Raw genomic sequence first — 15688 nt, 5'->3', positions numbered from 1 at the left:
CATTGATTTAACTGGCCTTCATTATTATATATTGCGTTTATTTTTGAATCCCAAATTGTGCTGAAGGATGCTATCAGATTTGTACACTTATCACACTGCATGTGGCTTAAAGACATTTCAGAGACATTAGCCAAATTCATCGGTCCTTTTGAGAGAACAGGTAGAGAAAGTTAGAGACTGAGAAGCTTTTATTTGAATTATTAAGAAGTAATCATTGTGAACTCAAATGTCCCCAAAGATATGATTGTTTAGTTATCAGAAATCAATGGAAACTTTTGTGTCTTTGTGATTTTACAGACCCACAGCTAGTTTTGTTCATAAAAGCAACCTCAATAAAGTAATGATAAATACTCTGGTTTCCGTCTGTAAAGTATTGTCACGTGGTTACTGATTTGGAATTATGTAATTTGGGAACCTGGATTCTTTCATCTTATGAAGATAGAATGAGACAACTGAAATAAAATTGCTCAATAACAGAATCATGATGTTAATTAGTTGTTCAAGGCATGGTTTCCCATTTGAATCTGACCCAGGGCATTAAGCACAGCACAAACTGTGGTGTTTGAAACATTGTAGATGAGATTCTTTTTCTCTGAAAATTATCCATATTTTTCCCTTTTGCAAAGATAAAAACTAGGTTCTCTTCCTCCGTAATTTGTGTGAGTCTGAGGGGCAGTTTTTCCAGTTATCCAAGTCTTTACAAATGAGATGTGATATGGGAAAAACAAATCCAATTTGTCACATCAGATTGGCTGTGCAGTTCTTGGTCCTGGGTCTGCAGAAATGCTGAACTCTATTCAAGAGATGCAATCTTTATTCTGGAAGGATCACTGCAACTATTTCCCATGTAAATCAACTGGATTTGGAAGCAAGACTTAAAGCAAAGGAAATGATATTCATGTTGAATTTGGTCTTTACTGATCTGATACTTCCAACTATTTTTTTCTTTTGTTTTATTTTTTTCAAAATAATATGCATTATTTTTCATTTACATGCATTAAAATTCATTTAAATTAAAGTACTATTAAACTTATACATCAATTTCTACATTCCAGGCATTGTTGTAAGTTCTTTATAAATATTAACTTTGTCCTCATATCAACCTTCTGGAGTAGGTTCTGGTTTTATCATATCCATTACACAGATGGGAAAACAAAGTCTCATGTAGGATAGGAAACGCACGCCAGGATTCTCCATTTTATTATTCTTATCTGACAAATATTTTAAGTTTATATTAATTTAATATTTAATTCATTATATCAATTTTCCTTTGCAGTATGTATTCACTTTTAAGAGTATGCAATTGAGTTTTAGGTCCATAACGAAATCTAAGACTTTGTTTTTAATTTTATTTATTTGTTTGTTTGTTTGTTTGTTTGTTTATGGCTGTGTTGGGTCTTCGTTTCTGTGCATGGGCTTTCTCTAGTTGCGGCAAGCGGGGGCCACTCTTCATCGCAGTGCGCGGGCCTCTCACTGTCATGGCCTCTCTTGTTGCGGAGCACAAGCTCCAGATGCGCAGGCTCAGTAGTTGTGTCTCACGGGCCTAGTTACTCCACGACATGTGGGATCTTCCCAGACCAGGGCTCGAGCCCGTGTCCCCTGCATTGGCAGGCAGACTCTCAACCACTGCGTCACCGGGGGAGCCCTAAAACTTTGTTTTATAATAAGCAAATTTAATCTATTGTGTGTGTGGATTTAATTTTTTTTACATCTTCTGTTGTCACACCTATATTTTCTGATTTTCATTTTTCTGTTGTTATTCTCTGGGGTTTTTTCCATGTACTCAAAATCTCTTTACTTTTCTCTTCCTATGTATTCTTTTTATTTTTACCACCACTATTTACTTTTAACTTTTTGAAAGGATTTTAGCTTAATTCTCTGATATTCAAAGTCATGAAGAAAGCAGTATATGGTAATACTACCAGTAGAATAGAATTTTTATCAATCTTATTTAGTCAGACATACATATGCGGATACACTTTATTTTTCAATAATGGTCTTTGTCATTTTGTAATGTAAGCAGTTACCTAAGCTCTCTATTTACCTATTTTAATGGTAAACTCTACTCATGTAATATCATATCTCCCAAATAATAAATACATAAGTATCTAGACCTTTTCAAAGCTGAAAAAAATCTATACACTTATGATGTTCCAGGCAAAGTTAATGACAAAATGCACAGCCAGCCACATCTTGAAAAAAACATAAGGACAGAGACACGTGATGATTCTATGAGGATCCAGGCTGAAGAGCCAAACAGGCCACCAAGAAAATAAGACTGAATTTGTCTCTGGACCTCTCCTTTGCCAAAGCAAATGCTAGATCACAGCGTGCCATGTTTGAAATAAAAAATGCACTGTGGTTTGGACATTCTATCCATGTCAACTTTCTCATAAGGTGGGGAACAGAAATACCTTGTCAAATGTGCACTATTTGCTCCTGGTATCCCTCCCCAAAGATAGTCTGACTTGAGTTCAATTCTTCCGTCATCTTCCTTGAGGACACTTGCTCCGTGTTGTTGGCCTCCAGTCCTTGTGGCATCAGGGGGACAAAGAGGGGTGCAGGGATTCTGTGCTGCGTGTTCCGATTATTTCATGGAGCCCTCACACACATGCAAGCTGCTGCTCTCACTCTGGGTGCTGTGTAAGAAAACTGAGACCCAGAGAGCCGAGGTCAGCTGGAAAGAGGCTGAAGGAGCGTCTTAACTGGCTGGTAAGGACAGAGGGCGATTCTCGGCATGGGAGGAAGGAGTGGAGACAGCCCCTGTCAGGGCTGCAATCAGGAATTTACTGAAGGATCCTCGGCATGATTAATATTGGAAGATAAAGGGAAGGGGTGGCGGGGGAGGAGGAGGATGACATTGGAAAAGAACAAAACTGACTTTTACGGAAGGGAAAGGAGCACGAAGAGAGATGGGGTGGTGAGATGTTTGCTGCAGGTGCCTCCCTCCAAGTGGCCCAGGCCAGGCACGGAGATGACAGACATGGGTCCATGGGTGGATCCTGGACCCCTCCCTGGCTGCACGGTGCACTTGGTATCTACTCCTGCTTTGCTGCTCTCCAGAACATTCAAGAGTGGCGGACTGATGCTCACTGCTCTGTGATGTGGAAAATGCAGAGGTGGCAAGTGGCATCCAGGAGCCTTCAAAGCAATTCAGAGCGTTTTACTATCACTTGAATCAATGAATTAAAAAAAACGATTGGATATGGTATGTCTACTTCATTTCATTGCTCTAGTAATCCTTATTTTATTAGAATATAAAATTTGTATTTGTGTGTGCTACAGTTTGAGAAGAAAAAAAGTGACCCATCACCTCACACTGTTTGAAAAGCCATGTTCTGGTTAACTTTCCTTTCTGTTTGTGCCTCCTCAAGACTCAGGTTGCTATGTTTTTTCCTAAATTTAATGGGAACGACCTCCCAGCTGCCATGCTTCACTGTCACAGTGACACAGTCTACACACAGGGCATGTTAAACAACAAGAAATTCCTTGGAATAAGAGTAATTCTGAACTGTATTCTCTTTCCCACACCTGTCAAAGGGGATACTCCTCTCCATCTCCTTCCACGTTGAAGGAAGCTCTGGGAAGCAAAGCCTTCCTGACTCTCCTCTCCCTGTGCACTCAATGCTTCCCAGGAGAAGAAGAGACATAGGTCTGGTGATTTTGGAAGAGCAAATGGGCACCATAATCTCTCCCTTCCTCTTCCCTCTTGGGAGCTGCCAGACCCCCAAGGGCACGTGCCCTTAATTTTGTTTGTCCCCATGTCATTGTGTAGGTGCTGCCCCTTTCAAAGGGGCTAGAAGGAGAAAACTTTGGTGGGGGGATAAATTTAATGTCTGGGAATGTTGACAATTACAAAATAGATCTCATTTGTGGGAGCGGTATGTACTTGTAAGGAGGGTTTGGGTGGACTTGGGGTTTGTATTATAATATTTGGTGGGTTTGGAGGCATTTCAGGCTAGGCAGATGTTTTTGTGAGGCCATTCTATTTCTTCCACCAGTGCCAACTCATGTTTTACTGATCAAGCAAGAACAAGAGGTGCCAAGCTTCAGGCTGTTTCCTACTTAGATTTTGGGAGGTGGCTGCAACTCTGGGGGATATTTTTCCCAGGTCCACAGAACATGAAAAGGAAGAGTTGAGCCTGAGGCAAAGGTGAGAGGTGCTGGGTCAAGGTGTAGACCCAGAATGTGTGCACCATGCAAGGGCAGCCCTGACTAGCAAACGTGGCCAAGGCAAGGATTCTGTTCTAATTGTTTCTACCTCAGGAAGACTGGAGGGAAGATTCCAGGATGCAAACCAGGGAGATGCCTTCTGGAAGCAGGATCCAGGAGACCACTGAGAGGCACAGAGGTAGCCCTGAGAGCCTTCATCAGTGATTTTTTTTCCAGATGGAATTCATTCTAGTGTCTTTTCTTGCCTCCCAGATTCTCCTTGAACTTTATAGCCTCTGTCAAGTCAAAACACTACAGATATTCCCTTATTCAGCACTTTCTGCTCGTCATGATTTCATTTTTTTAATTGTTTTACAGTCATGATGGTTAGTGGTGAATGAAAACAATCAGGTCAACATAATGGGCATTTCATTAAGTTAAAGTCTTTCAATTTAGACAGAAGTCTTAATTCTGAGATGACACACTTACCATATTTCATCTTACCTTAGGAAAATGAAAGGCTGGCAACCCCATGGTGGGTTTATTTTAGAATTTTCATTTGGAAGTTTTACTAACCCATAAAATCAAACACTCTGCCCTACATTCACTACTGTCTGTCCTATTCACATACTTAAAATAACTTGATTACTCTCAACTTGTTTTCATTCGTGTGCGTTGTCTAATTTCCAGCTTCTGCCAATCCTATTTCTTAAATAAACTTAATATCAGTCCATTTTTCCACAACCCCATTGTCACTGTGCTTGTCAAGGCCACCATCATTTCTCACCTGTTTTCTGATGAATTAGCCCATATTGGTCTCTCTCCACAGTGTTGGCATCTACCATCTATTTCCTGATTCTGATCCTGCGACTCTCTACGCAAACTCCTTCAAAAGTACACCATGACCCTTCTCATTCAGAGGGTCCATTCAGAAAAATCAAACGAGCAGCATACAGGAGGATGGTGTGAAGAAGAGCCTGGGACATGTGAGGTGAATTCCAGAGGCAGAGAGGGAAAAACTGGCAGCAGCAAAACATTGGAAGTTAAAACTTTTTATGTTCTAGAATGATTCAGAGTACTGGGGAGACATCACGGCAGTAAAGCAGAGCTACACTAGCTGAAAGCTTGTTAGAGGTGGGAGTCAGAGGAGAACCAGCTGTGCTTGTAGGAAGAGGATCACGGGTGACAGTCATGGCTAGAGATGAGGGCACAGGTGATCCTATCAGCCTGGCTGCACACAACCCTGAGTGGCGGACAGCTCCCACTTGTGGATACACAGAGATCAAAGACATGGCTGAAGCACAGCACAAAAGGCCCTGCACAGCAGTGGAAGGGAAACAGCATTTGGGAGACTCAGAGGTAGAGTGTCTATGTGGAAATGACCTCCTTTAGGAGCCAGAAGAAAGTTTCATCAACTCTAGTTACCCCCTATCCAAGGAGAAACCTGCCTTCTCTAAAACAAAGACACAAAATCATGCAGAAATATGAGATCAACATGGAAGTAAAAAATATAGAGAATAATTTGCTCATTTAACAAATACTTATTGGTCATGGGAACAAATTATGTAGTAATGAATTATAAACACAGCAAGTGGAACAAGCTAAAAGTAGAAGCAGCACCCTGAAAAAAAAAATCAAAAAGTAAATTTTAACACATTTCACATAATACAGGAAATAGAAGAGAAGGATCAAATTGATGTCAGAAGATGCTCAACAAAGCATGTGGATGACTGGTTTGTGCATCAGATGGGATAGAATTGGGACTTGGAGGGGTGTCAGATAACCTCTGAGCTAGGATACCATGGGACCAGGAGTCTAACACTAATGATGGGAGAGAGGGTAAGGAGGAGGTTGGGAAGGTACTCTGTAATGTTAAATATATGTTGAGGTGATAAGACACAATCCCAATTTAAGAAGCATTAAATTGGGAAAAATGAATTTCACAACTGAGGAAATGCAGATAAGAATAAAAAGTCTACTGATCAAAACTTGGGGGGAATTTAACCTACAAGGTTAAATAGGAAAACCCAATATATCTACCTTAACAGTATAATGATGTGTTGGCAAAATCATTCCAAAGAAGCCCACATTAATAGATGTAACCCTAAAAAATATCTCAAGTCTAAAAGTACAGAAAACTAAGAGGTAACATCATCATTCACACAGCCTCCTGTACTGCTTCATAAAATGCAACCTCTCTTGAAAGTACTAGCCCAAAGTTTGTCTTTTCCCTGAGTTATAAGTTCAGTGAAGAAGGAAGCTCCGTGATGGATTCTCAGTAAGTAGATAACGATTCACAACTAATCATGAGTAATAAGTGGCTAATTATAACAGGAAGGGGCAAAAGAAGCTCTTCTAAAATGATTGAAAATCTTGATGAAGTTAACTAATTTCTAGGAACACATAAATTGAAAAATTGCTTCAAGAAGTAGGAGAAAAACAGAATAGTCCGTGAACAATAAAAAACATTGAATAATTAGGCAAAAAGTTCCCTCCAGTACATAAATCGGACCCCAATAATTTTATAAATGTGTATTTTCAGATCTTGGAGGCATAGATCATTGCTATTTGTTTGAAATGCTCATTTGGAAATTTTTCTGGTTAATTTTACGAAGTTGCCAAAGACCAAAAACTAAACCTGAAAAGGAGGTCTGCACATATGCATTTCCTCACCTCCGCTTCACTCCATCCCTGAGGAAGGGACTCCTGCCCCAGGGTTACAGGACAGCCAGACACAGGATGCCCAGCCCGGGCAGGTGAGATGCGCAGTATTTATCAGCCATTCCTACTCACAGCCCTGGGAGGAGGACACCGCACACCACGCGGGGCCCCACCAGGAACAGAGCCGACAATCAGGGCTCTGGGGAGGCAGGTGTCATAGTATCCACAGGGTGGGCTGTCCCCGGGTCCCGAGGGGTTCGTGATTGGATTGTTTGAACGAGTCATGCACTGGCCCAGAACTGAAACCCACTACTCAGGTAAGCAGGCCCCCTTCCTCCCCAGTGCCTCTGCTTCCCAAAGAGCTACAACCCACCCATTTTCTTTCTCCCTAGAATTTTTCTTAGAATTAAAGGTATCAAATAACAATATACACATTACTTGATAACTTACTTTAAATGATAGGTGGATGGATGAACATACACACACGCACACACTCTCAAACCAGACGACCATTGCACTCACAGACATGTGCTCACACACTCTGGCTCACACACACACAGACACATATAAAACATTTCTAGGTGGGAACACTTCCATGGCAGTAAGCTATCCCAGAGGCTGGACACACCCTAGCCACACAGGCATCTCCCTCTGATGAACACTTGGGAGTACCCCAGCTGTCGCCCTCCCAGACCCCCCTCCCTAGGGAGCAGGTGGTGAGACTCACCGCCCTCGCTTCATCTCAGCCTGGACTGCTTACAGAATCCTCTGGGAAGATTTTACAAACACAGATGTCCAGTCACCACCACACACCCATGATACTTCTCTGGTGGTGGGGCCTGGGAATCAGGAGGTCTGTAGCCTCTAGAGATTCTGTAGGCAGAGCAGATGGAGGACCACCAGCCTACGAGCCTTCTCAGGGCCAGGGTTCCATGGGCCTCCACAGAGGGGTCCACTGGGAGGGGAACACTGCAGGTGTTGGGGAGACCAGCAGGCTCGTTCCAGGTGGCCTGAGCTGGAATGTCTTCCCTTGATGAGGGGCTAAACCTCTGTGCTCATAGGTCTCCTGGGTGCACAAGGAGGACAATGGCAATCAGGCCCCCTCCCCAAGGTGGCACAGGGCAACTGAGAAGAACTATCTCCCCCACGAGCTCAAAGATGTCCGCCTGTGCCTCGCCCACTGTCCTGGCCCCTCGGCTGAAAGGCCCCTGGTGGGATTCTTTGAGCTCCTCCAGCTGCTGGATTCAGTTGTTATCTTGTTACTTGGGCCTTGGGATGGAAAGAGGGCCACGCCTGGATGCTCATGTTAGAATTTCAACTTGACATTCCTTCCTGGTCCATAGAGAACTTACTGATTTTACTAGTTCTGGGGCTGCTATTACAAAGCACACAGACTGGGCAGAAACATATTGTGTCTCATGGTTATCAGGCCTGCAGTCCCAGATCTAGGTGTCCACAGGGTTGGTTCCTTCTGAGGCTGTGAGGGAGATTCCATTCCATGCTCTTTCCCCTGGCTTCTGGCAGTTTTCTGGCCATTTTTGGCATTCCTTGGCATGTACAGGCATCACCCAATCCCTGCCTTCAGTGTTCACATGGCATTCTCCCTGTGTGTATGCCTGATCCACAATTCACTCAGCACTCATGAGCAAACCCAGCCAAGATCCACAAGCCTGGTCTGCACCACCAGATAACCAACCAGCATATAGCCCTTGAGCAAAAAGAAATGGTTCTCATTTTAAGTTATAGGGCGTTTTCTTGTGTAGGGATAGCTAGCAGATATACCCACCTTCAACACTGATTTTACCTGTGGAATCATTAGAAGCAAATATGTTTAGCAGAAGCCAGTGTAATTCTGGACCAGATGACACAAGGGAACAAATGCTGAGTCTTATTAACCAAGGTTTCCAAGTGATGGATCTTCTGGCACTGGTTACCTTATGAACAGCTTCAGCACTGGGGGTGGGGATCAGGGGCCTCACTGCAGGAGGGGGTGCCAGTCACCAACAATACTAATAACGAACAGTTAATGGATACTAATGATTATAATACATCTATCATATTATTTTAATACTAAATGATTATATTTTATATGATGATAGAAAATATTATTATTTGAGCTAAATTTCTATGTGTTTAACAGGAAAGAGCTTACAAAAGCCTCATTTTGAATTCCGGAATCCAGTATTGTTTGTCCGCCTTGGTTCCCAATTTTCCTTTCTTCCTTTTCCTCCTGGGTGGAGGCACCCAGGTTCTAGAGTGTAGCCAGGAACAGAACCAGCATCAGAATCAGCAAGCTGATTGCTGTCTGGTTAGGTCCGAGGCATCTGGGCCCACAGATTGAGGGCATGCAACCCTGTTGGCCCTGGGAGCTGAGTGGCTCAGGTTCAGCCAGGACCATACGGGATGTCAAGGAAACACGAGGGCTGTGTTACGCCTAGCCAACAATTTCGGAAGAGCCTTCTTCCAGGATGGCCTGATTCCTAAAGCTGTACTAAGTCAGGCTCCATGGCAAGTTCTAAGTTTCACATAATCCATAAGACACATTGCCCTGTCCTAACCTCTCCCTTTAGGAATTCAAAGTTTCTTGCATCAAAAATGTCCTTTTTTTGTTTCTTAATATGCTATTTTTCACACTGTAGAGGTATTTTTTCCACTTTTAAGCCTGTCAACCACTTTTTGGGAAAGTGTCCTGGGGCCTGGCCCAGTCCGACCTCCCATGGGTCAGGGGACAGTGCTCTTACCCCACTCACCTGGGAAGCTGATGGCAAGTCCAGGTTGTCACCTGTGCCTCTGACCCACCAACAATAGATGGGAGAGTCCTACAATCCCCTCCTTGCGTTCCATTCATTTGATAGACTGGCTCACAGAACTCAGGGAAACATTTTACTTACCAGATTACTTGTTTATTACACAAGGATATAACTCAGGAACAGCCATAGGAAGCAGATACTTAGGGCAGGTATGGGGAAGGGTGCGGGGTTTCCATGCCCTCTCCAGGCACCACTCTCCCCTAAACTCCACCTGTTCACCAACCTGGAAGCTCTGTATCTGGTCCTTTTGGGTTTTTATGGAGGCTACATTACATAGGCCCGCTTGATTAAATCATTGATCATTGGCAACTGATTCAACCTCCAGCCCCTCTTCCCTCCCTGGAGGTCAGGGGATGGGAATAAAGTTCCAACCCTCTAATCACATGGTTGGGTCCCCTGGCAACTGGTCTCAATTTTGGCGCAAAGTCAGCTCATTAACATAACAAAAGACACCTTTATTGCTCTCTGCACTCAGGAAATTCCAAGTTTGGAGAGCTCTGTGCCAGAAATTGGAGGAAGACCAAATATCTACATCTTATTATAAATCACAAATGGGTTCCACGTGTTCTATGGCCTTTGTATACCTGGTCCACCAGTTTCCTTCACCTCAGCCCCCAACTTGGCCCCGGGCTGGAGTTTGACCTCTATCTGAGTCATTCAGAGCATTGAATTCAGTGAACGGCTAAACAAACTGGAAAACGTTCATCCCTGTAAAGGATATTTTTTCTTTCTTCACAACGGAAAGATTCATTTTGGTTGTATTCAAAAAGGGAAAAACATTCCTTAAAGTGAACCCTTCTATACCAGCTATTCTTCTTTCATTTCATCTGTTGAACTTATAAAAAGAGAGCCCCTGGGTGTCCTCATGGGATCGTAGGTAAGACTTGGAAAATCTGATTCCCTTGCAGGCTACATTCGGCACAATCAGCGATAATTAGAGACCCTCGTTTACCAAGCATGCAACGCCCTGAACTCAGGACAAAAGGACCCTCTGCCTACTGCAGAGCCTTTGCCAGCCTCCAGTCTGGCAGACACTAATCAGGAATTGTGTGCCTGTGTGTGTGGAGCAGGGAGGGGGCTCTAAGGCCACACACACACCCAGGCAAGCCTTTATGGAAAACTTCTCCCACTTTTGAAGAGTGTTTTCAAGGAAACAAATATGACAGAGAAATGGAGCAGAAGGCCCCGCGCACCCAGAGGGTCCCACTGTCCCTGCCCAGGCCGCCTGGCGCTGCAGGGCTGCCAGAAGCAAGACGCACCTGCAGGCTCAGGGCGAGCTGGGCAAAGGAGGCCTGAGACCGCTGCCCCCAGTTTCCTCTCCATCCTTTCCAAAATGTGCAAAACCGGCTAAGCTGGCCTAAACTGAATAGGAAGGACTCTGGAACCATGAAGCAGGAGCCCAGACTCCTCGGACCTGCAGGAGGGAAGAGGTCAAGGAGGGCAGGAACAGTCAGTCTCAGGCGGGACACGTGCCTGAGAACACGCACTGGCACACGCGTCCACTCAAGCTCCAGCGCACACACATGCACGGGGGGGGGGGACGCACAAGCAGACACTGATGCGCATTCGCCTGCACCCAGCTCATATACGCGCGTGCTCACACTGAAACGCGTGCACGTGCGTTCACACACACATGCCGTCAACAGGTGTAGAACACGAGCTGGGCTTGTAGCCGGGCCGGTGGACGCGCCTGTCCTGCGCCCTCAGACTCCTGGCGCTAGTAGCACAACGGCGCAGTCCTCGGCCTGGGCCGGGACTAACCCGCGACCGCAAAGCCTCCGCCATCGATGGCTGCACCTAGGCCCCCAGCAGCCCCGGCACAGGCCAGCCAACTGCTGCCCAGACCCCAGGGCCAGGAGCGCAGCTACATCCCAGGAGGACGAAGCTTCCTCGACCCCCGTCGTCTCCCATCACTTCACAGACTCGAGAGAAAAGCACATTCGTGTATACTCAGATCCGCGCATCCCTAAGGAAGTTCGGGCACCCCTGTTTCGCAGCCGATCTCCCCGCGGGGCGGGAGGGCGGACGCAGCGAGACCCAGGCGCCGTTCTGTCGCATTCCGGCGGGCGGCAGGTGTCCGGCCATTGGATGCGCCGCTCCGGCCCTCGGGAGTGGGGACCGGGGCGCAGCGCGGCGAGGTGCCAGCCAGTGCAGCCGTGCGTGGACTGCAGGTCCGGAGAGCAGAGCCGGCGGCCCGACCTGCTGACGCCGCCGCCCCGCGCTCGCGGTCCCCTCTCCACCCGCGTTCCCCCGGGACGGCCGGCAAGGCGCCGACCGCGGGCCAGCGAACGCCCGGGTTCTCCCCGGTCCTCCTCCCCTCGCGCCTCACCCCGCCGCCCTCTCTCGCGCCTCTGTCGCCCCCCTCCTTTCTCCCCTCGCTTCGTCGCCCTCCCCTGCCCTGCCCTCGCCCTCCCCCTCCCCCGCTCTCCCACGGTGCGGGCGGGTTCTCCGCCGCCGCCCCGCCGCCGCGGCCGCCACTCCGCCCCCAGCGCGGCGCGGAGCCGCAGTAATAACCCCGGTGCGGGCGGCGCAGTGACGGCGGGGCATCGTCCTGCGCGCCGGTCGGGCTGGTCCTCGGTGCCCGCTTGCACGGTCGCGGGGCTGAGCAGCATCCGCGGCCCCGGGCCCCTGCAAGCGCCCCTGGATGGAGCCGTGCGTCCTCCCCGCGGGGGCGCAGCGCCGGCTGCGGGCGCAGGGCGCACGGGGCAGCCCGGCCATGCGGGCCCCCGGGTGCGCGGCGCTCTGCCTGCTGCTGCTGGCGCAGGTGGGTGTGCAGGTGAGTCCCCGACTGCGGGGGCAGGGTCCCCCGAAGCTCCCCTCGCGCAGCCCCCGTCTCACCGAGGTGTCGCCGCTGTTTTCCAGCAGGCACCTGCGTGCGCCGTGGGACCCGCAACGGCCTCGCCGGGGAGCCCGAGCGTCCGGCGTCCTCCTGGCCCCGCGGAGTGGCCGGGCTGGGTGGAAAAGGGCGGTAAGTGCGCGAGGGGGGTTCGAATCCTTGCAGTGCAGCAGCTTGTAAACCCTCTAAGGCTAGGTTACCAGGCTCTGCAAATGTTCATAACTCTGGGAATTCTCTGTAAGGTGCTGCCGTGCTTCTTTCCAACCGTAAGAGCGAGCGCATCTGAGTCAACTTTCACCAATATTTATATTGTTTCCCTGTAAAACAGAAATGGCTTACCAGCGTTATTACCATAAACATTAGGGAAGAAAGCAAGGGAATGTATTTATTAAAACAAACAAACACACACACACAATTAAAGAAGGAAGAAATAATCTAGGAGTTGTATTAATGTATACACAGCAATTATAAAGAGCTTATTATGCCTTTCTCCATCCCCTCGTCCCCTCCCCCTCCTGTTCCCCTCTGGCCTTTTAAAATGAACATCCTTCACTGTCAGAGCAGGGGACAAAAAGACAGTCATTTTGCTCAGTATTTATCACCTTAGTTTCAAAAAGGATGGTCTTCAAGAGTTGGCAGAATGGGTAATTAGCGTTTTTTGACGTCACAAGCAATGTCCTGTGTCATGATTTGCCAAAAAACAAGTCTGATCTTTCTGCAATGTGTGGTTTTACTTTCACTGCTCACAAGCGGCATTTATCATTTCATGCCTCAGGGGGTGGACTTCTCTGTCCTGAACTGCTTTTGGGTAAACCGGAAAGCAGGTGTGGAACGTCGGTTGCTACCGGGTTTTTAATCTGAACCCAGTCCACTGGCAATTGCTAAATATGAGTACTTTGCATCAATTCCAACAATGCATTGCCATCTCAAATGTTATTAGTGACTTACAGAAGAAAAACTAGGTTTTATTATCCCAACATACTTTCAGAAAACCTAGAAAATTTGAGTTAACAGTCCAGAATTTCTAAGTGTAGTTTCTTTATATAGATAAAATTCCATAAAGACAATAATTTAACATATGCATTAATTATTGAAATTCTCTCCTCCCGAGGGCTGTATGAAGAGTCTATCAATAGTGATCAATCCGATGAACGCGGGAACATAGGAACTTTTCCGCGACCACCAGAGGGCGCTAGATGTAAATGATAGAAAACGTTTAAAAATTACTTGTCACTATGTATTTGCAAGAGAAACTTATCTATTTAAAGCTCACTTCCTTGGGCTTGCCCTTGTCTTCTTTAATGTTTCTCTTACGATTCATTCTAGCATGTAGTTATTTATATTGTAGTTAGTTGTCTTCCGCCACTTAAAAATTTTTTTTGTGTGAAAATTCTAGTTTTCTAAAAGCATGAAAATTCCTGAAGGTCTCAGGAGAATTTTCAGAGTGTTTTCTAGTAGTTATGGGGTTTTCTGTGAGGTAAGAGCATTAGAGATAGAGAACCACTTCCAGGAGGAGAAGCCAAGACTTCCTGCCCGAGGGTGCCCTCCTCCTGGGGAGAAGCGTCCTGTAAGCTGGACTCCAGCCTGGTTGGCATGTGGCTGTAATCACCTGGTACCTCAGCTGGTGTCACAAGCCCAGCGTTCCCATGACAACCACTTAGCTCGCTTGGTCAGAACCTCAGGGGGAAGGTGGGAGCCATCATCATTGAGGTTCTAGCTTAGTGGACACACCACTACCTCCTCCCTCACGGTGCAGGTGTTTTAGGTCTTTAATTACAAAAGGCTAAGTTGAGAGAGTGGGTTTCAGTGGAAAGCTTTCACACGACCAGAGAAAGACTCTTTATGCTCAGCAGTGTTACCTCTTTTGACCTAGGATGGCAGATGTGGAATAGACTTTGTGTGATGCTGTGGTTAATTTACTGTTGCATCTCTGGGTATCCCTTCAAAACCCAAAGGTGCCTTTGAAATAACTCTTTGGCCATAAAGTTTGTTTAACACATATTTCAACCTATATTGCCAGTGTTCCTGGGAGTCTGGAGTAATTATGCAATAAGATAGAGAACTCCATGTATTCTGTGAGGCAACAATAGATAACTTCATTGAGGTCAATTCTATTTTCAGACCTTCAGTACACCCCTTTCATTTTGGCTGATTCAGCATAGCTTTTCCCTAATAGGAGCCTCAAATGATTTTCCTACAAATTTACCTTTGTCATAATAATAGTGGGTCTTGTTAAGAGCAAACACATAACATGAGTTTGTTAACTTTTAAAAATCTAGAGTAAGTTAAGCTTCCAGGTCAAGAGTCAGAAGTTCTTTAGAACTTTGCTTCATCGGACATGAGAGATCTGTGTTTGTGTGTGTGAATCCAAAGTATATACTGATTTATATTCGCACATTCACATGACTTGAGATGGGGCAGGTTGGCCCAGGGATGTGCTAGTAAATGTTTAACGACAGATTCTCCAGGCCTCTGATTTTGTAACATTTGCTGGTTCCCATGGGGTAAATACTCCCACCATGGCTGATTTCAAGCTGTGGATGTGATGCCATTGAACACAGAGTTAGGACTTGATGTACAAAATCTGTTCTCCGCAGCTGGTACCAGCAGCCCCTAGCATGCTCACAGGTGCTCCCCACCTCATGCCCTCAGTTTGGAACTGGAGTCTTCCTAGACTTGATGCTGTGGTCAAAACACCTTTTGAAATGAAGTAGATCAGGGTGCTGACTGAAGCAGCCATGTGTGAATTTCTCCTCCTTAGAAAAACCTGTGTAGGACGTAGGTCTTATTTCCGGGATTCTCAAGGATCAGGAATCTCACTAAATTCTTTTTTCTTGAAATCACAAGCCAATAGTTTGTGGGATGACAATCTTAAAACATAAGCTCAACAGTTAGTTTAAAATTGTCATTTTATACCAATGATATATTGCCTTCTGCATGGGGAGAAGCTATGCTTACTTTGTTCATTCATTGAATTCTTTAGCTATGACCCTTTTCACATTTATTTATACATAACCAACAGTGCATATCTGCACTAAGGACTGCTCTTTGATGAAATCAGGGTTTCTCTGCCTTGGCACTCTTGACCTTTTGTTATGGGAACCTGTTCTGTGCATGGAAGAATGTGTAGCAGCCTCCCTGGATTCACCCACTACATTCCCAAAGCACCACTATCCCCTGCCCTTTCGTGAAAACCAAAATGTCTCCAGACATCCCAAGTGTCTCCTGG

The 15688-nt window shown here is 46.1% G+C and overlaps 2 protein-coding genes across 3 annotated transcripts in view; both read left to right on the top strand.

Annotated features, from left to right (window-relative positions):
- Positions 1-15688, top strand: part of ICE1 (interactor of little elongation complex ELL subunit 1) — a 534975-nt gene that overhangs the window by 210873 nt on the left and 308414 nt on the right. The gene's annotated exons all lie outside the window — the stretch shown is intronic.
- The window catches only part of ADAMTS16 (ADAM metallopeptidase with thrombospondin type 1 motif 16), a gene marked incomplete at both ends in the record, with an annotated part of 156484 nt that continues 153120 nt past the window's right edge, over positions 12325-15688 (top strand). Inside the window, 2 exons of one of the 2 annotated variants that reach the window (XM_082624066.1) lie at positions 12325-12399; positions 12486-12591. In XM_082624066.1, coding sequence (XP_082480192.1) covers positions 12340-12399; positions 12486-12591 — 166 coding nt within the window. The remainder of the gene's footprint in view (positions 12400-12485; positions 12592-15688) is intronic. The other variant, XM_082624067.1, reaches the window with a different exon arrangement.

Source organism: Mesoplodon mirus (assembly GCF_964341445.2).
Source record: "Mesoplodon mirus genome assembly, chromosome: 5".
Lineage (NCBI taxonomy): Eukaryota > Metazoa > Chordata > Mammalia > Artiodactyla > Ziphiidae > Mesoplodon > Mesoplodon mirus.
Note: the sequence above shows the minus strand (reverse complement) of the source record. Positions and strands in the feature narration are given on the sequence as shown.